This window comes from Saccopteryx bilineata, chromosome 3 (assembly GCF_036850765.1).
Source record: "Saccopteryx bilineata isolate mSacBil1 chromosome 3, mSacBil1_pri_phased_curated, whole genome shotgun sequence".
In the NCBI taxonomy this organism is placed as follows: Eukaryota; Metazoa; Chordata; class Mammalia; order Chiroptera; family Emballonuridae; genus Saccopteryx; species Saccopteryx bilineata.
Window position 1 is genome coordinate 261,393,063 of NC_089492.1, and position 20,761 is coordinate 261,413,823.

General features: G+C 47.7%; 1 protein-coding gene across 4 annotated transcripts in view; it reads right to left on the reverse strand.

The window, feature by feature from the left end:
• Positions 1–3,728: 3,728 nt before the first annotated feature.
• The window catches only part of NFYC (nuclear transcription factor Y subunit gamma), a 70,237-nt gene continuing 53,204 nt past the window's right edge, over positions 3,729–20,761 (reverse strand). For 3 of the 4 annotated variants that reach the window (XM_066269504.1, XM_066269507.1, XM_066269506.1), the window contains exons 6-10: positions 15,712–15,885; positions 12,029–12,187; positions 8,274–8,381; positions 5,910–5,969; positions 3,729–4,935 (exon numbers count right to left, since the gene is read on the reverse strand). In XM_066269504.1, coding sequence (XP_066125601.1) covers positions 4,504–4,935; positions 5,910–5,969; positions 8,274–8,381; positions 12,029–12,187; positions 15,712–15,885 — 933 coding nt within the window. In that variant the 3' untranslated portion in view covers positions 3,729–4,503. The remainder of the gene's footprint in view (positions 4,936–5,909; positions 5,970–8,273; positions 8,382–12,028; positions 12,188–15,711; positions 15,886–20,761) is intronic. The other variant, XM_066269508.1, reaches the window with a different exon arrangement.

Consider the following 20,761-nt stretch of genomic DNA (forward strand, 5'->3'; position numbering starts at 1 on the left):
CACTTACAAAATGGGGAGAATACCTATTTAATGAGGATGCGAAGATGAAATGAGATAATCCATTCAGGTTCTGAGCTTTAGATATATTTTCCTTCACAGAATTTTTTTTTAATTCAGTGAGAGGAAGGGAGGCAAAGAGATCCCACATGTGCCTGGACCAGGATCCACCTGGCAAGCCCACTAGGGGGCAATGCTCTGCCCATCTGGGGCATTGCTCTGTTGCTCAGCAACCGAGCTCTTCTTAGGGTCTGAGGCAAGGCCATGGTGCCATCCTCAGTGCCCAGGGCCAACTTGCTCCAATTGAGCCATGACTGTAGGAGGGGAAGAGAGAGAAAGCGAGAGAGAGAGAGAGAGAGAGAGAGAGAGAGAGAGAGAGAGAGAGAAGTGAGAGGGAGAGGGGTGGAGAAGCCAATGGTCACTTCTCCTATGGGCCCTGACCAGGAATCAAACCTGGGACATCCACACGTCAGGCCGATGCTCTAACGCTGAGACAACTAGCCAGGCCCAGAAATTTCTTCAAAGAATAATCTCCATCTAATTCCACTCTAGCATATTATCAGTTTTCAAAAAAATTGTTAAAAAAAGCAACAGTGAGAGTTGAGGTGGGAATGTGTGCGCTGTTGAAGGCTGTCAGCAGGGAAGGTTCATGTTCATCTACTTAATCATCAGTTACTGTGACTCTTTTGGTGCCAAGCCCTATGATGGGCTCAGGAGGCGCAGAGATGACCTTGAACTGGAGGAGAACCATACATAGGAAGACAGCCCGAACCAGAAAATTCCAAGAGTGACAAGAAGTCTACCTTTAGGGCCTAACTTGTGCTTATTGTCTAGCTCTCCTCATCCCTCTCCCACCTCTGCCCCCAGCCCAATATAAGCTCCATGACAGCATAAACCTCACCCAGTTTGTTTTTATCTGTCTTCACAATATCCAAAACAATGTCTGACACACAGAAAGTGCCAAAGAAATATTTGCTGAATGACTGTATTTGAGCACTAATAATAGAGACTGTAGAAGTTGCTATGGGAGCATCGAAGAGGTCTCTGCTAACTCTGGCCCAGGAATTGGAGGTTTCTCAGCAAGGGCCATTAAATTGGACCTTGATGGATGTATAGGCGATCAATAAGTAGAAAAGGACACTCCAGGCATTGGGGCCAGTACATTCCGAAGACATGGGAGTAAGTTCAGAGGCCAGCAAGTAATTGAGTGTGGCAGGAACATAGAGTGCAGGAGAGGAGTGGAAAGACAAAGAGCTGGGGACACAGGGCCTTGAATGAACTTAGGCTGTCTGAAAGTTCTTATTAAAATCTAACCACATACTTTGATGTAATATTCTAGAGAGGGTAGTTTCCAGCCCTCACTGTTGTCCTAGAGAGGCCCGTCCCTTCAAGTTAAGGGTCTTACCAGGAAGGGGCCACAGATTTAGTACCCATTGAAAAAGGGGCATACTCCCCCTAGTTCCCAGAATTGTCTCAAGTGGATGAGGTTGGGACATGGCATCTCCCAGGAAACTTGGGTGAATGCTACATGCTGCCCCCTTGTGGCTTCAAATTGAGCCGCAGGTAGGCCAGCCAGGTGGTCTGTTTGTAACGTAGGTGCCTCTAGTCTCTTGCATCAGCCTCCAGGAAAGTTATCCCAACCAGCAGCTGTTCACAGACAAGATTCAATCGCTTCCGTTATTCCACATATACTAAAGGCTGGGCCAATGGGTTTGAGAAGGCAGAGCACAGGGAGTCAGTTCATATTTAGTAAAGCCTTGTCTTCTCTTACACACAGATACACACACACACACACACACACACACACACACACACAATCTTTGGCCAGAAAGCAGCTGTGTATGCTCAGGGGATCAGGAGACCAATGTGTTGGTTTCAGCTCCACCCCTATTCATGGAGTAACCTTGGGAAAGTCACTGCACTTCATCGGCCTCCCATGTCCTCCATCTGCAACAGGGATCATGATCCCTCTTCCTGTCTCCTGCAGGGTCACTGTGAAGATCATCCGGAGGACAAATGCTGCAAGTGCTAGGAAAAATGTTTAGAGTGCTCCGGATGTAAGTGGATCGTGCTGGGTATTAGATAGGGGCTGTCTTGGGCTGCACTGAAGTGTTTGTTTACACCCAGATGGGCCCTGCTGGCGGGGAAATTTAAAGGGAACGTGCTCAGCAAGGAAGCTGCTTGTCGATCACAACTGATCGAACATCTCCAAGTAAGAATGGAAGTCTGCAGTAAAATGGAGACCCAATGACTGGCCTGCGTTTCCAATTACGCTTGGATTTTCAGAAATGAGTCAAAGAACAACAAGGTGGGACAGTTCAGTGGCCTTAACATGGTGGTTAGCCAGGAGACGAAACAGCTGAGCTTCTGCCTTTTCTCGAAGGCCAGGACCCCTTCTGTGCCCTTGACTTCCCGCTCCCTCTCCCCATCCATGTGGGGCCCGGCACACAGCTATCAGTGAATACTTGCATGTCTGGGTACAGCACTGGGGAAAGGCCAGTGACCTCCTTGAGAGAAAAGTCCTGAACTAGAATGATGGTAACTGCATTGAGGAGGAGGGACACTCAACGTGGGAGTCAGACACCTGTGGGCTGCACGAGGCTATCTTATGGGGGAAGGCTGACTGACTTCTTACAGTCATAGTACCTACCATTCACCTACCCTAATGACACTGGAGATGGACCATGGCTCCCAAGCCTTAAAACTCTTCTAATTATGTAAGTCTTTGCAGCCAGAATATTTCTTGTTTTCTATGATTCCTACTCAACTATATTCTTTCAAATTGTCATATTTTAATATTTCATTGTGTATGTTTTCAAATACAAGCCATCCTAATTTTTCTTGTGGAATAAGATGAAGAACTCTTTGGTAAAATACAAAATAAAATAGATGACATAGATGCCCAAGCACTTGCCATGGTTGACATCAGGGGATATTTGGTGCGGGAATTTATGAGGGCATCAGGGTCAGACTTGAAATCCTCTAACATTAAAGACTCTTCCCCATCCCCGCCTCACACCTTGAGACAGTTCCAAAGAGAAGGGAACTGCCCAAGGTTTTATGGCATATTACTGTCAGAGAAGAAATAAATTCCTACTTTTCCTGGAATCCAGTTCTCTGATCATCCCAGACAATGAACCTCGTTCTAGTTGAAAGGATGGGAGGGTGAAGGTAAGCAAGACAGCTTGCCACTGGCCACTATGGTCAATGAATTAGAATGCTGTTTCCATTCCTGTTTCAACTCACAGAATACACGCTCTGGCTGTAGACCTCTTGTGACCTGCTGACTGACCAGGGACTTGGGCTGCCCCCCCACGGCAGATGTTATTAAGGGTATGGCCCCTGCAGGCAACTCAAAGTGCCAACCTGTGCGAAGGCTGGAGAGCAGGGATTTACCTGGGCTCTGGTTTGAAGGAGACAGCTTTCTCAATGACAGATGCTCTCTTGACCCTCAACCAAACAGGACACAACTGAATCTGGTCCACAGAGGTAGCCCAGGAAGTACAGTGAGGAGGGACCTCTGAGGAGCAAATAGATCCTGAAGTTTATTTTTAAAATCAGCTGAAGACTTCAGTTTGAATCAGATATGTAGTCTAAGTTTCCCTTTTTTTTTTCAAAAGGGTCCCCTTTTTTTTTAGACATTCAACCTGACAGCAGACAAACCTTTCCAAGCCTTTCCCAAGCAAAGTGGCCCCATGAATGCTTCTAGATACAAAAACTCAGACTCTTAATTATCTAAAATGAGATTTATTGCATGTCATGCTGTCTGAAGTCCATGCAGTAAAGGAGACTAGCATGGTTTTTTTAATGCATTTAAAAAATAAAATAAAAAACGGGGAGGCATGTAAACGCACAAAGTTCTAGTCTCCTTGGGTCCCTGGGAGAGTAGGGTTTGGGAATGAAACCGTCCACTCTCCTTGGCGAATGAGTTCATCTCCTAAACGCAAGGAATGTTTCCATGGCCTCTGGATGCAAATACCGAGCTCTAGGGCAAGAGCAGGGACAAGGACAAAGGACCACTAATGAAAACGAAGCTACACACATTCACCAAATTTAATCTGAGGACAGAACAAGGTGGAAATCCTGCGGGCAGCAGCCGTTCCAAGCATCAGGGGATAACATACACCCATTAGGACATGTGCTGCTATAAAGTGGCGGTAAGAACCAAAACCAGAAAAACAAAAGAAATCTCTCTTCAACCACACTCTTCAAGAAAATGCCATAAATACGTTATTTAATATTTTCATTTCATAGCATTGGACACACAGCTCAACATACTGAAATAGTGATTCCTTGGAGAAAAAAATAGAAAAAAAGTAAATAAAAAATATTGCATCTTTCTGCTGGAGACTCTCGGCCCCTAGGCGGGGTGCAGCGCACCAGTGTCCTAGCCCGCAGGAGGCGCTGAGGTCGGCGGGGTCCTCTGGGGAGGAGCGCTGTGCCCACTGCCTGGGGCTGCATGGCAAAAATTGTGTTGGGTGTCCTTGGCCTTGCCAGCTCAGGCCCTCAGTCTCCGGTCACCTGAGGGGCCTGCCCGTCGGAGGGCTGGTTGGCCGACTGGATGAACATGGGCTGGGCGAGGTCCTGGCCGGCAGGCATGGTGACTTGCTGGATCTGGTAGAGCTGCTGCGAGGGGTGGAGAGGAGAGAGTGAGGTCACCCCTGGGAGAGGGGCAGGCAGCTCCCTATGGGCCTCGAGTTGGCTGGGGGCCCCGGATACTTCAACCACCACCCACTGCAAGGCGTCAGAGGGAGGAGGGGATGTGGAGCTCTGCTGGGGCTGGGAGCAGCAGACACAGGAGGCACCAGCACGGTGTGAGGGGGTGTGTGTAGTGGGCGGGGAAGAGGTGCAGGGAGTTGCATTTCCTGTGGCTTTCACTTCTCTGGGCTCTGCCTCTCCCGTTAGCTCAGAGCCTCGAGCTGGCTGCACGCTGTTCCTCTGTGACAAACACAAGCAATTCGAACCACTGTACCAGCAGCTTGGAAGTCAGCATTTCCCCAACTCTCAGTAATCCTCACTGGCAGGGGCAGCAGGATTACCCCTCCCTGCCTCTCCTCCGAGTGTCTGGCTCAGGTGGAGGCTACACTGAACCTGCATTTCCTACACGGGCCCTGCGGAGGAGGTCGCCTGGGATTAAACACGTCCTAGAGCCAAGGCCTGCGATGGCTGAAGCAGATGCTCACACAGCCACTTTGGAAGGTTAGGGCCAATTGGATATTTGGTTTCTAGGTGTCTCAAAAGAAACCAAAAGCCAAGCCCCCTTGTCACAGGAGCCCTGGCATGTGAGCCAAACACCTGATGCTGGCAGGAGCCAGAGCTGGGCGACGTAGCTCCTCTCCCTTTGGGCAGCAGAGAACACAAGCTCAGGCATGTCATCTCGTGTCCTCAGGGGTGTCTGACCACAGATGAGGGGAAAGGCCGAGGGAAAAGGGAAGATTCTTTTCTCACAGGGTTTAGAATTACTGAATTCCAGGAACTGAGAGGTTAAGAGGTCACATGTTCTCTGCATTTCAACTAATCCACGCTGTTAAAAAGCAGCATGGCTTAGAAAAAAACTACATATAGTTCTAGAGGAAAACGGGAGACCTGTGCTCTAGTCCTGATTCTGCAATGAACCACTGAATGAGCATGGACAAGGGATTTCCCATTTCTAGGGCTCAGTTTACTTATCTGTAAAATGGAGATTTGGGCTACATAATATCTAAGATTATGTTCAGCTCCCACAAGTCTATATATAAATCTACAGGATGGGCACCCTGATTTAAAAACTGTACTTGTTTTAACAAGTTCTGTCCACTCATTGTTAACACAAGACGGGACAGCTGCCCTAACCATCCAAACTCACAGATGTCATCCCCTAACCCCCACCCCCAACTCCTCCCCTCTGCCCCTGCCCAGGCTGGGTGTCCTACCTGTCCATCTGTGAACTGGCTGAACTGCTGCTGTCCTTGCTGGACTTCTGTCTGTGTGATCTGTAGGAATCAAGATGGCAGAGCAGGCAGGTCAGCTGCAGGGTCTGGCCCACCAGCCCACCACCCAGAAGAGGGTCGTGAAGAGCAAATGAGACAATGAAACAAAGTGCCCACAAGAAGACATGGTATCAAACAGGTACTTGATGAGTGGCAGAAACGCAAGGGCTCCGCCCCACCCTCTAGCACTAAAGGCTGCTTTGAGTTGGCACCACACACAGGACCCTGGAGCACGTAACATTAATGGCCGCCTATTGCCCTTTCTCCCCAAGGTCTTCCTGGGGCCTGAGGCTCAACTCAAACAAACATCTAGCTCATACATGCTGACACGAGTGGGCATAACACTTACGGATTACGCAGAAACCCTAAGAGTCTTTCAGCCAGTGAAGGCAGTTTGCAAAACACTGGGCAAAGCAGTGAGTGGTCCCTTTCATTCTTGGAAGGTGGGCTCCAAACCAAACCCGTCTCACCCAGATTATCTGACTGGAATATGAAACACCCTGGCGAGCAGGTGGCCTTGGCCCTCGGAGCACTTGTGGCAAACCTATGAAGTACTTTTTCCGACAGTGGCCACATGCAGCCCTCTGGGCCAAAGGGGACGGGGGGGGGGGGGGGAGGTTAAGGAAAATACTTATTACATGTACTTAAAATCTTAGGTGAGGATGTTAGAAGAAATTTACTGACATGTAAAAATGCATCATCAAATGCCAGCTACTGGAAACCGCTTGGCAGACTAGAAACAAGACTGAAGCATGCTGGTGTGCATATGTGTACCTACGGAACATCTACTAGTAATGTCCTCTGTATACCATCTCCTGGAATCGTTACAGCCAACCTGCCAGGACTGTCCTATCAAGTGTCCTCACGATGGCCAAAAGCAACCCATCAGGCCTACCATGAGGCTCTGAGGAACATGAAGGGTACAGTTGTGGGAGGGCTTCCTACAGCTTCCTTACTACTGTTCCTTATTTTGGGTTTCTCTCCTCCTACCCGCCTATCAGCTGCTTGAAGGCAGAAGCTAAGTTTTGTCTTTAGACCTCCCAGTGCAAATTAAGTATTTAAGATGTGTCTGCGGAATAAATGAATGACCCTGAGACAAACAGAAAATATTCCTCACAGATGAGGTTAACCGTGCCCTGTAGCCAGCAAGACTGCCCTTTACATCAGCTGAAAAGGAAGTTTCATTTTTCTTTAAATTCCATTTACATACTATTTACTCGGCATTCACTCGACAGACACTCACTGAGCACCCACTACCATGCAGCTGTCAGGATGAAGGTCTGTTACGGACTCGGGCTACCCTCAGGAGCTCTCTTCTGAACACTCAGCTCTCCCACCTCCGGGCTTTAGTTTCTGGATCCAAAACCCCTCTCATTTCCCCCACCCCAGGTCATAACGAGTTTTTGGATCCCTGGTTAAAGTCTTTTTCTTTTTAAAGGGGAGGGGGAGGTACCCAAGGGTGTGCCCGGTCTTGATCCCATGTCAGTGAGCCCCAAGGAAATGAGGGAAAGCCCAAGTCCTTATGAGAGCCTTTAATGACCCCAGAGACAATCTGGAACTCAGAAGCATTATTTTGGCTCATTCCTCCTCTTTTCCCAAACAAGATCTTCAGAGACCTGCTCTACAAACTCCGCTGTCACTGCTGTCAATAGATACATCATCAGAAATGCAACGGGGCCAGACAGATCCAGTTCTTAAATGACTGCTGCTTTCTTTGGGTCTGAAGCAAAAGAATCCATTAACAATGCCTCCCCTTGACCAGCTGCCCCCCTCGCCGGCAGATGATGCCCACAGTGCCGTCTCCATGCCCAGGGAGAGGGCCCCTTGGCACCTGTGGCTCACACCCTGCAATACCCCAGGGCATGAGAGGAGATGAGGGGGCAATCTCTGGTTCAGGATGCCTGAGGAGGTGGGGATAAAATCTAAGTAAGCTTTCTGAAGGGCACAGGAAGTGCCAGGACACAACAGCTACTCGGTTTTAAAGTTTGAAACTCAGTCTGACGATGAAGCAGTTTGTCAATCACTTTCTCTGGTTAGATATGCATGCAGACCCATCAGGCTTTCTTCAAGTATCGCAGAGACTTCCCTGCCTTGCACTTCTTTGTCCATCCAGAATAAGATGATAAGAGACACACTTTGAATAAAATTCTTAAAAAAAACCCCACCTGTCCCTTGGGGTGTGGGATAGATATGCAGAGTGTGAAGCTGGCACATGCTGAAGGATAAGGTGGCAAGACAGCCATGTGCTGAGCACTCCCTGCCGGCCAGAAGCCAGCTCCTGCTGGTCCCCAGCGCTGGGGCACATACCTGTTGAGCATTGGTGGCAAGCGTCTGGATCTGTCCCTGCACAACTTGGGTGCCTGACACAGGCTGGGCTAGGCGGATGTACTGCAGCTGGCCCGCATTCAGCTGCACCTAGAGCAGGGCAGACAGACAGACCACAGGAGACTGAGTGCGACTCCCGCAGGTGAACTGCTCCTGCCCCCACCCCACTGAGCCCTCCAAAGAAGCCTACCCTGAAAAGTTCCTTTTCAATACAGGTCAAAACAAGCAAAACCATAACATCCCCACCCAAGTCATGCAAACATAAAAAAGCATATGCTCCCTAAATGGATTTTGAAAAAAATCCCTGAGGATCTTGTCACATGTGTGGGAACAGCATGGCTGGCTGTACCCTCCACATTCGCTGGCTCTTACCTGTTTGCTCAGTTTATCCTAGGATTTTATCCTAAGGCTGACTAACACGATGAGACTGTTTGTACCTTAAGTGTGGGCCTTCTTCCCCTCCATCTCCACACTGCTCCACCCCCCTCCCAGAATGGCTGAGCTAATGCTGAGAGCAGCTTCTGTGTCTGCCAGGAGCAGGGAGCAGATGGCTGTCACCCCGCACCACAGCCCTAGCACTGCCCATTGCCAGGCTGCACATCATGGAAGAAAAAGCTGGCCTGCTTTACTATCTCTGTCCCCAAGAGCCAGGCCTAATGGGGGACTGTGGGACTTTTAGGATCTTTGGTGATCAGCACTAGCTTCTGGCCAAACACCTCCCAAGGGGAAGCTGAATCAATAAACCTTTCACAGAAAACCCCATCATGGGAAAGCAAAGCTACAAAAATGCCCTTAGAGTCCCTCATGCTTAAGATTAAGTCTCAGATAATACAATAATACCACATGCCGCATTTAATTGTGTGCTAAAAGCCTTAACTCAGGCTCTTAACGCTCCAGCGTACCATGAAAGTTTTAGTGCTTTGAGTGTGGGGATGGAGAGTGGACCGAGGCAGTCACAACACAGGAGAAACTGTGGCCCAGCAGAGGAGAGTCAGCAGAGGACCGCAAACATCCACAGAGACCTGGTGCTGAAGAGGTTCCAGACCAGCAGACCTGGTTTCTCCCTCAGCATCGGGCGCCCAGACACCACCCTCTCTGGCTGCCCAGGCCTTCCTTTGTTGCCAGGGTGAGCTTGAGGCTAACAGGCCTCTCCGTCCTGGAGCAAATGTTCCCCTAGCCTTCAAGAGTTAATGTCACTGAAGGGAATTTTACTTACACGAGGAAAATGCTGACAGGAGGAAGCCGCACTCCTGCGAGTGATGTTAAATCAAACTGATTCTTTGAAACTGCTAGCCTCAAAGAGGACTGGGACCACCAAGAAAGACTAATTCTGAAGTTTTGGTAGACCATTCCAGAAATGTCCGCTTAAGGCAAGATGGAGGGCCTCAAAATCTAAACCGGTTAAGAATTGGTTCAGAGGAGACAGGGCACAATGTAGTGACCAGCAGTCCCTAGTTCCTGAGAATATGCCAAGAGGAGCTGCCGGGAAGCTGCGATGCCAAGCCTCAGCTCCGACCTCAGTCCCACGATGCAGCTTCCGGCGACAATAAGATGCTTGTGGGGATGAAGGCAGCTGTATGGAGGCTTAGGAGACCTGGTCCGCTGAGACTGACAGTGTCTGGTCCCAGGAGTCATGAGAACCCCCACCATGGCACACAGGATGAAAGACTAGAGCCTTGTCCCAGGGGTGCAGGACGGTGTACTGACGGCTGTCAGGATTTTCCACGTCCTGGCTGAGAAGAGCGCTTTGCAGAAACTCAAATGTGATTGAATAGCCAGGAGCCAAATAGTTCCAAACAGTTCTTAGAAGCAAACTCTTCTTTTAGGCTTAGGTTTAGACATCTGGTGAGATCCCTCAGTCCTCTACCACAATGATAGGTTTGGGGAACCTCAAAGTCTTTTTTTTTTTTTTTTTTTACAGAGACAGAGAGAGAGTCAGAAAGAGGGACAGATAGGGACAGACAGACAGGAACGGAGAGAAATTGAGAAGCATCAATCATCAGTTTTTCGTTGCGACACCTTAGTTGTTCATTGATTGCTTTCTCATATGTGCCTTGACCATGGGCCTTCAGCAGACCGAGTAACCCCTTGCTCAAGCCAGAGACCTTGGGTCCAAGCTGGTGAGCTTTGCTCAAACCAGATGAGCCCGCGCTCAAGCTGGTGACCCCGGGGTCTTGAACCTGGGTCCTCCGCATCCCAGTCTGACGCTCTATCCACTGCGCCACTGCCTGGTCAGGCCCTCAAAGCCTTTTTATGTTAATTACAGAGCAAATTAGCCTACCCTCTGGGCTTTCAAAAGAGAAGAAAAGTTTCCTTCCTGAAGGTCATCACTACTATAAGCATGCTGATGGGTTTAGAAATTCAGACACCTGCCTGAGAACAGTGAAGAGGAGGCCCTGAAATCCCTAAGAAATTTGTGCTAAAGCTCTGTGCCCCCTAAAACCACCCAAGTAAAGCTACTACAAAGTGGGAACCCTTCTTGGGCTTAAACATACTTGTTTTGGTGCATCCACGTGAATAAAAACCATTCAAGAGAGGTCTTGGGGTTGGTGGCTAAAAAAGTGAGGCGAGACCCCTAGAAGTGATGGGTAATTTTGTATGTGTGGCGGCAGGGGCAGGAGAGAGGGGGAGAGAGTGCGCGCACGCACGTGTGCGAGAGAGTGAGAGGAGACAGAAAGTGGCACAGACACAGAGACACACTCATCCCACTGCCCGAGCTTCCTCCTGGCCAACTACTCTGTGAATAACAACAGCTCTTAAAACAGTTGAGGATACTTTTTGAGCTTTTTTCATAGAGGAAGTGATTAATCAAGTGCAGGTGAATATTTAGATCTGCCTACATTTCATTTACAACAGGAAGGGCGAGGAGCAGGAAATAAAAGGATGCTCCGTGTCACTCACTTTCTACATTATTTTAAAAATGCACTGACTGATTTTAGAGAAAGATGAAGGGAGGAGACACAAACAGCGATCTGTTCCCATATGTGCCCTGAGGATCGAACCAGCAACCTCTACGCATCAGGATGACACTCTAAAAACCGAGCTATCCAGCAAGGGCTCTACATTTTTTGGTGGTAAATGACCAATGTATAAATGACAAGTATTAAGACAAACGTTTTTAACAAACGAACAAGTACAAAAGTCCAACAAATCTAAGAAATGAAATCCCTCAAGGCACACAGGAAGCAGCAGTACACAGAGGAGGAATGGCTAAGTTAAATGAAAGCCAGAAATACACTTTGCTGCAGGCTCCACTGGGAACTGACTCATGAATATGCAACAAGTGTATTTATGGCCTTCCCCATACCTCCCTCTTATTCTCTGCTACTCAATTCTCTTATTCTCTGCCTCACAGGGCCTTTGCGCCTCGGCATGGAATAGTGATTACAATGATTCCTCTGCCAAAGTGGAATGAGGGGAAATTAAGAGGAGTTGCCTCACAATGTTAAACTTGAACCTGGATTAAAAGTAAGCAGCATGCAGTGACCCGAGTTATAATGTGGGGTAATGGAAGTACAGGTTTCTATGTATGTATCTATGTATGTATTTATGTGTTTATTTTTGTCTGTATGTATATATCTGTGTGATAAACACAAGCACACAAAATATACACGTGCGCGCACACACATATACACATAATATTTTTTATTGTGTATGCACATATATAGATATAAACTCTTTTAAGTATTTCCTGTTTAACACCAAGCAGAGTGCCACACAGGGAGGGCAGGACTTACCGGGATCTGCTGGATCTCTCCCGTGTTCGTGATGATCTGCTGCATCACCTGCATCGTCTGTCCAGTGCTGCTCTGGGCCTGCTGGGCTTGACCTTGCGGCTGCGCCTGGACAATCTGCACCTGCTGACCTTCTCCAACCTGCATGGTCACTGGTGTGGTCTGAAAAGAAGAGTCAGGAGAAAGTTGGTTGAGCTCTGGCTCACAGTCAATAGTCTTACCAAGGGACGAATAACGAGTGGTTACCTAGGGGCAAACCCTCTCCATGAATGCCTGAACTGATCTCAACACTTACAGTGACACAGGTTACAGAGTCCTTCGGGCTCAGAGCACTGGGAAAGTTACTCACCAAAATAAAAGGTGAAAGCCAAACAGATTTTAGGCTCCTAGTACAGAGTATTTATTTGCCTAGGCCCAAAGCATCTCTGTGCTTCAAATGCAGCAACTCTGCACAGTGACTTCAATGACAGAAGGCACATATGGCACAAAAGAATCAAAAGCAACCATGACAGATCACTTGAAAAATGGCCAAAAATCAAGTCTGGAGCAGGTGAATTTGGAGGGTAAACTAAAAAAAAGTGGGCTCAGTATGAATTTACTAAATTCAGGATCCTGGACTCCTAAGGCTGGCAAGACTAAGGAAAATAACGTGCACCCCGTTATAGGAGCAGAACGACCCCAGCCCACCCCGCCAGCGGCTGCTCTGCATCCCCGCACAGTTTCCCACAGGAGGCGCAAATGGGTGAACACACTGGACACCGGATGCTAGGAACACCTACCTTAACCGAGGCTATCCCTGAGAACAGGATCTAATAAAGCAAGAATTTTAACTTCCCAGAAACTGGAGTCTCAGATTTCAGTACCTTCTGTCTAATGTGTGTGACCTGGCAGATTCTGCATCTCTCACACACACCCAGTGCAGTGCAGTCCCATGACACTCACTCCTTTGAGAAACTAGACATGAACTGTCAAAGGGTCAATCATTTCGTCAAATCTCAAAACTGTAGCCCCAGATGTGACCTTTATATCATATCTTGCTCATCTGGTGGTGGTAGGGGTGTGTGGTAGGGGTGGTAAGAGGAGGGTAGAGCCTTTACACTATACCTGTACCCCAAACCCCTGGTCTGGATATGCTCCCCCCCTTCAGTAAGAGGAACCTGGGAGTCCCAAGGAATCATGGGCTTCCGTCAGTGCTGCGGCTCGGATGCTCCTTACTTTCTGACTGCACAGGTCTGGTATGCAGCTAAAGTTACAAGGCAAGGGGCTGTGTCCTGGGAACTACAAATGAGAATCAAGGGATTACACAGTAAGGAGAAATTACGACGAACTGGAGAGCGGGGAAGAAAGATGACAGAGGGCCCTAGGAAAAACACAAGCTGTGGAGAAGAATAACAGAAAACATCTCCTATTCTCAACTGTAATTTTCAACTCAGCCTATTTCCCAAGCCTCCAGGAATAAATTTCCAACTTTATGACAGAAAACACAGGATTCACTTTATCAAAATGTGTTCCTTCCAACTTTAGTATGTATTCTGTTCTGCAAAGGTTATCTGCACTCAACTTGAAACAGCCATTACTACAGACATCCAGAAAGTGTCCCACAGCACAAGGCCACCCTGAACCAGTAAGACAGCAATACACCAGCTGGAAGATGCCGGGAGGGATGCACCTCACCATCCTACAAGCCTCATCAGCTCAGTGATGAGCACGTCCAGGTGGCAAAGGAGAGGACACATCATATCCTCGCTGACTAAAAACAAAATGCACACTGGCAACTCATCACTGTACTCACTAAACTCCTTTTCCTGAGAGGGTTTCCAAAGTATCTATTTCTAATCACTTCAGGAAAATGAGGGCTTGTGTTAGCATGGCAGCTGTCAAATCATGTATGGTGCGCCCTGCTATCGGGGCACAACAGCCCTAAGCTTCTTAGGAGGATCAGCCAATCAGAGCCATTCCTTAGCAGACTCCCTTGAAGCTGGCTTTGTAAAGGGATAAAGCCTTTGGCAGGTGAAGCTCTCACCACTGCAGAGGCACAAGCAAGAGCTGAAGAGGGTCCCCTAGGCATCCCAGTGCAGTGAACTTCTTGAAGCAGGGACTGGGCTACAATCATCTTTGAATCCCTCCCACCTAAGCATGGTGTCGGGCAAATACCAAGCACCTAAAATTGTTAGATAAAAAAAATGAGCAGAAAATAAATAATAAATCCAAAAATCATAATTACATTTAAATCTACCACCACTCCACCTTTCTTTCCTCTGGGCAAATCCAGCTTCTCACTAGAATACACAGGCAGTCCGGGATGTGGGCTCTCTTTTCAGAGCTGCCCAGATGTTCCCCCATGCTGCACCCTTTCCCTCCCTGCGCAATCTCTCACCTCCAAGCCTGTGCTTGTGCTGAGCCCTCTACTGGGAGAGCCCTCCTTCCCCTTTGACTGATTACCATTATTCCCCATAAAGCTCATATTATTCCCTTAATTGAACCTTCTCTGACATCCTCTTCCACCACCACCTTCATATCTTTCTTAGGTTCCCCGTTTAATGTACTCCCATAATACCCTCTACACCAGTGGTAGTCAGCCTGGTCCCTACCGCCCACTAATGGGCGTTCCAACTTTCATGGTGGGCGGTAGCGGAGCAACCAAAGTATAAATAAAAAGATAGACTGAACTATAGTAAGTTGTTTTATAAAGATTTATTCTGCCAAACTTAGCAAAAATCTGACATAAAGTACTTTGTCAGATTTATTATATGCTTTAACTTGCTGTAACTCTGCTTTATGAATTTTATAAAGTAAAGTTACTTCCCTACTTTATAAATCACCACTACTGTGGAACCAGTGGACGGTTAGAAAATTTTACTACTAACAGAGATACAACAGTGGACAGTAGGTTTAAAAAGGTTGACTACCCTTGCTCTACACAATTCTAATATCTTACCTTTCCCACACGGTGGGATAATCTTTAGGTATTTATAGCCCCAACTAGATTGTGAATTCTTAAAAATATAGGGACTGTTTTATTCATGCCTGTGTCCCCAACACATAGCATAGGACTCTACCTACAGAGGATAATCAATGTTTAATGACTGGCCAGGCATTTGGATTCAGAGCTCAGAGAAGAGTTCTCTGTAGTCCCTCATGATTCCCAACAAACATGGATGTTACTGCTTTCCCAACAATAGTATTGGAGAGAGAAAGACTCCTCTGATTACTATATAAAAAGAGGTCACCTGACACAAGTATGGTAGGACAGAGAAATGATGGAGAGAAGGGGAGAGAGGTATGCGTGCCTGATGGCCCCTGAAGGGCACAAGTCCAATGCCGGCAGAGACACACAGACAGCAGGCACCGCGTCCACTTGAAATGCCTTCTACAAAGACACCACTACTCTTCATGGCAGCATTAGACAGTTTTTCCTTCTAAAACTGTTTAGCTCACAAGGATCCTGAAGAATGTCTTGTCTACTATACTTTCCTCATCTGACCCATGAGGAAACCAGAGCCCAGAGAGATTAGGATGACAGGACCCTTCGGGGGCTGAGTCTGGGGGGGGGGGTCCGGGTTTCCAGACTTCAAATCCAGTGCTCTATAATGATGTGAGTGCCTCTCTGCCCCGGTCAGGCTTTCACCACCCCGAACCTAAGAGGCACTATCCTGCTGGGCGGGCACTCTCTACAGCTCACAGACCTGGCCCTGCTGAGGCTGCGCAATTATGATCTGCCCAGGCTGGATGGTGGTTGTGGAGCTGGTGGTCTGCTGGCCTTGCTGCTGCCCCTGGACTTGGACGGCTGTGGGCTGCTGAGCCAGCGTGAAGTAGTACTGGACGGGCTCGGCAGGAGTCACAGACTGGCGCACCTCCTCCTGCGGGGTAGAAGGAGAGGCAGGTAAGAGAAAAAGAACCAACTCAGCAGCCGCCAGAGTGAATTTCCATTCTTCCCCTAACGGGCTCTGTGCAGTTGCCTGCTGAATGCTGAGCTCTCCACATTTGAAGCCAAGGGAAAGTGGAATTCGAAGAGACCAGTTGTGCTAAATCAAACTAAAAATAACAGATTCCATAGGCTTCACAAAACATATAGCCAATTTTCTGAAGTACAGAGTTATCGCCCATTGTGTGATGAGTTGCAAATGGGCAGACAATTCCCTTTACTCAAAGCCAGGCACTAGCAGCGCTTGTCAGTCAACGCTGTCAGGCCTGTGACCTGAGGACAGTGCTAAGTGAGAGCACTGGAGATGATGCACAAACGTGTCCTCGGGCTGGTTCCCCACCTCCCAAATAGGCAGCACTCGCCTTATGTTGTTCCCACCACCTCAGGAGGGACAGAGCAGGAGAAAGGGACACAGGGCTTGTCCGGGGTTGAAATTTCAAAATCAGATGTTAGGATCAAGAACACCAGTAGGCAAATGTCGAGCTTTTCACAGCAGGTCGAGAGCTCAGTGGTCACTGAGAGCCACATCTAACCAGTGTGACATCTGGTTCTGGTCGTACTTAGCCACAGAAGCGCAACCCAGGGGGCCTGAGGGACAGCTCTCCGCTGGGGTGCTGCCTTGGCTGACTAGGGAGGTCGCACTCTGTCCGATCTGCCGGGTGAAGAGACTTCCTTCTTCAGCTGACGTTTTCCATGGCAGAAGGAGTAAACAACCCTCTCCCAGCCACCTTGAGCTCACAGCTGAGAGTGTAGGATGTTTACACACACTACGGCATGGTCACAGCCTGAGGGTCCAGGGTTGGTTGACCCCTGACCACTGACACAGAGATCGGCATCTGCTCCGGAGGGCCCTGTGACACACGGTGCCCCTGCCTGGGACAACAAAAACAGCAGAAACATACAACTTGGGCTGGCTAAACAAAAAATTAGCTAAATTTACTCACTCCTTTGTTCTGGGTTAAGTTTGCCAAGTTCAAGAAAAGAGGAAAAGACACTTATTCAAGGTATAAACTTCGAGGCGGACTGCCTCAAAGCTTCCCAAAGTGGCAATGACAAAGTTGGTATTGACTCCTTCCCTCATTAAGGAAGGTGCTCTAATCTGTGCTTACACGGTCCTTTCCTCTTTATACGTTTTTGTCCTGGTCAAATGCCTGCTTTCCCTGTTAGAATATAGGTAAAACCTAGCTCTCTCCTGCTCTCCACTGTCCCTACTATTCAATCCCTTGTAGGCACCCATAAGCCCCTGCTGAGTGAATGGGGTTAAAGAGCCAGTCAGACAGACACAGGAAAGAACAGGCACACCGTGTCTCACTGTACTTTGCTTTGCTTCCCAGGTGTTGAGTTGGTTTTCTTGACAAACTGCACCAGCAAAAAATATTACAACTCACTTTACTGAGATACTTGCTTTACTACGGTGGTCTGTAACCAAACCTGCAGTATCTCCCAGGATGCCTGTACTCTTTATTGTGGTGGCCTGGAACTGAACCTACAGTATCTCTGAGGTATTCTTGTACTTTTTTTTAACCCATGTTGGTAGTAGAACAAATTCTCTTGAACACAACATCTTTTACCAAAAGAAAAGTGTCCTTAACCCTCCTTGCTACCTCTAGGATTTTGTGGCCTAGTGTGGAGAGAAGCTCATACGCCCTGTAGAACAGGGCTGGGGGTAATCCCAGGATCCTAAAACTAGAACTGCTGATATACAGCCTCTGAGAAACTTGGGTCTCTTCATGACAAGGTTCCCGGATGGCCATCCACTCAGTCTAGGCACACTTGCAACATTGTGGGTTTCAGAGCTAGTCCTCAAACATGAACTAACTTTTTTAGGGTAATGTATTCTGTGCTTCAGACCCAAACAGTCTGAACCCTGAAAGTGGTCATGCTGAGGCAGGAGGAAGAGGAGAAGGTCCTCTCTTATTTGCACCTAGTCTTGGTTACCAGAACAACTTAACTGTGACAATGTCACCTCCACTTCAATTCCAACTTACCACTATTGTAAGTAAAGGTCAGTCCTGTCAACTAGATCTTGGCTGTGAAAGGGATAAAATACTGATACCCTCCCTTTAGCCAAGAAAGTGCTCTTTTTCGAAGCTCGTGAAATGACTTCAGTGTATTTATTTTCCACTGAGATCTCCCTTCCCACTTTATAAAAAACACCAATCACTAAAGTCCAGACCTGTCTTGAAAAAACTCTCAGGTGATAAGAAGGTACTGAGAGCCTCCCCGGAACAAACCTATGGGAAGTCAGGGAGTAGAGAGACATTGGCATTTCCTAGCCCTGGCCTGTGATTGTTTCGTATCCAGTGACCCCTGGCTGCAGCTGATGTACAAGTGAATATGGTCTTTTTGCCAGACAAAAAGCAAACCCTTTAAATACTCCTTTCAGAAGCCAAAATACTTTTTGCCAAAAGCTATCAAAGCAGGTAGAGAGCTTCTCCTCTGCTGCCCACTACAGCCTCCTCACTTGTTTACAAACCAGGCAGTGTCCAGGACACTCAGTCTAGTAGAGGTGCCTAGCTTCGCATGGTGACGGAGGCATGACTGCTCTCAAACCCCTGGAACAGAAGGAGGCATAGCTAAGGCTCTTCAGCGCTATGAAGACACGTTCGGCCAATGGAGGTCAAGCTAGCAAGGGAATGATTATGCTTAGTTTGAAGAGATGAGTGAAGAGAAAATGGTATTTCAATGGGCAGAACTTTCAACTCATAGCTTTAGTGGGGTAGAAGTCAGGTCTCAACTTCTGCTTCCAAAGTTTTTACTTGCTTCCCTGAAGAACAAGAGAAATTCCCAAGCACCTTTGAGAAGTCAAGGGCCTTAGATCCCCAACTCAGTATCTGTAGCTCGTTCCTTTCCCCAGCAGGGGAACATCATTCCAAGTGCCAGAACAATCTTGGAATGGCTGGATAAATTCAAAACGGGGTACTTGCCCAGCTTGAAATGTGGCCTCCCCAACCAGAGGGCTTGCTCTTGGAATGTGTTCAGAAGTGGAGACTGACAGACAAAGCCAGAGAATGAGCAGCATCACCTTCTAGGGCCATCACTACAGTGTCATGCAGCTAGCCCCAGACTGGAAAAAAAGGACATTCACTTCAGTAGCAGAGTGAACTGCTGCCTCCTTCTGAAAGGGTGAATTTTGGAGAGTGGTGCTTTTAAAGGATTTAAGGAGGTACCCGCCAATTTGGAGCTTGGGAAAACTTCATGTCTACATAGGAGTAAAAGTGCTACCTTAGAATTTCAGACCAGCCTTTGGCAATCTCAGCCTTTCAAAGGCAGGCAGCAACTGTCTCAAAAAGGATGCCAATCAGTGGCTTGAACCCCTAAAAAAAACTGAGTCCAGACAACAAGAAGCTGTTTCAGCTAGACACTTTAAAAAGAGACGGATAACAGCATTTCAGTGAAGGTAGGGTGGAATAAGGAGCTGTAAGACACTAAGAGAACCAAGGACTGAGCACTTCGGAGGAAGGGGCAGGACATGACCCTTCTCTCCAAATCCTCTGGTTCAGCAGGAAGCCCACAGAGGACAAGCAGGAGTTAGCACACAGAGCAGGAGCAAGGCCTGACTTTGTTACACATCTCACCACCTTGATTTTAAAGGTGGCTTCTAAAACAAAACAAATTTCAACAAGAGAGCATGTGTGTCGCCTCATTTGTTTTGGAGGAAGAGAAGTGGTCTGAGTTCTGGTTGTAGTGACTCCTCAGAGGAGGGAAGCACCCCAAGAGGAGGGACTGAGCCCACGGGCACTAACCTGCCGTGTTTCCCAGGCGAGGTGCAGCTGGGGACGACCGTGGCAGCCTGCCGCTGTAAACATCCGACTGAAAGCTCCTCTGAACACCTTACAGCTTCCAGTCAAGGATGTTTACAGTAGCAAAGACTGCCCAGAAAGAACGAAGACACAGTGAGGCTCCCTGCTCTAGTAAGGAGGTGACAAGAGGGCTTGCTAATCCAAAGGCCCCCAGGCAGGGTCAGGATTACAAATGTCCTTTAAGATGCCCACTTCTCCTACACTTCTGGACTGGTTATTAATATGAGACAGCATGGGATCGCTGAATGACTGTTTCTAAGGATAATATACTATGAAATAATTCATTAAAACCACTTAAAATTTTATTAACAAACCAAGGTAAGCAGAAAAAGGCATCGCTTTGCCCCTGCCAGACTCTGCCACAATTCCCCAAGTGTCTCCACTATCACCCGGCAAGTCATGCAACCTGTGTGCCTGAGACTGAGTTACACAGGACATGGGTCTACTACTATTGCAATTAAGAGCTGAAAAAAAATAATAATTGGTGTGACCTTTGGAGAGGGGCTGACGGAGACAGGGAAAGGCAGACAGACGGACATTTACATTCTTTCTCATGATTGCCTAGAGAACAGTTTAATGGTGGTTCTCAAATTTGGTTGCAAATTAAAAGCAGCTAGGGAGTTTTAAAAAGTGCTGATGCCTGGGCCTCCCCCTCTCAGCTTCCAATTCAGCTGGTATGGGGGGGGAGCCTGGGCACTAGCATTTTTAAAACCCTAGCAGGTGATTCTAATGTGTAGCCAGAGTACTACATAGAGAACCACAATCAAGAGTAAGAGAAAACCAAAGTCCACTCACTCTGCAAATACTGCTGTGCACACAGAGAGGCCATTTTTTGAAAATCTAATATCTGTAACTTGCTGGGCATGTTTTCCCATCCCAGATTAAGAACTCTGATAGAATTCCTAGGATACCTTGAAATGAGCTACACTTTTAACTGTTTATAACTAAAGTCTTTAATTTTCACTGAAATACTACCTCAGTGGCACTGAGTTAAAAGTGTCCATAAAT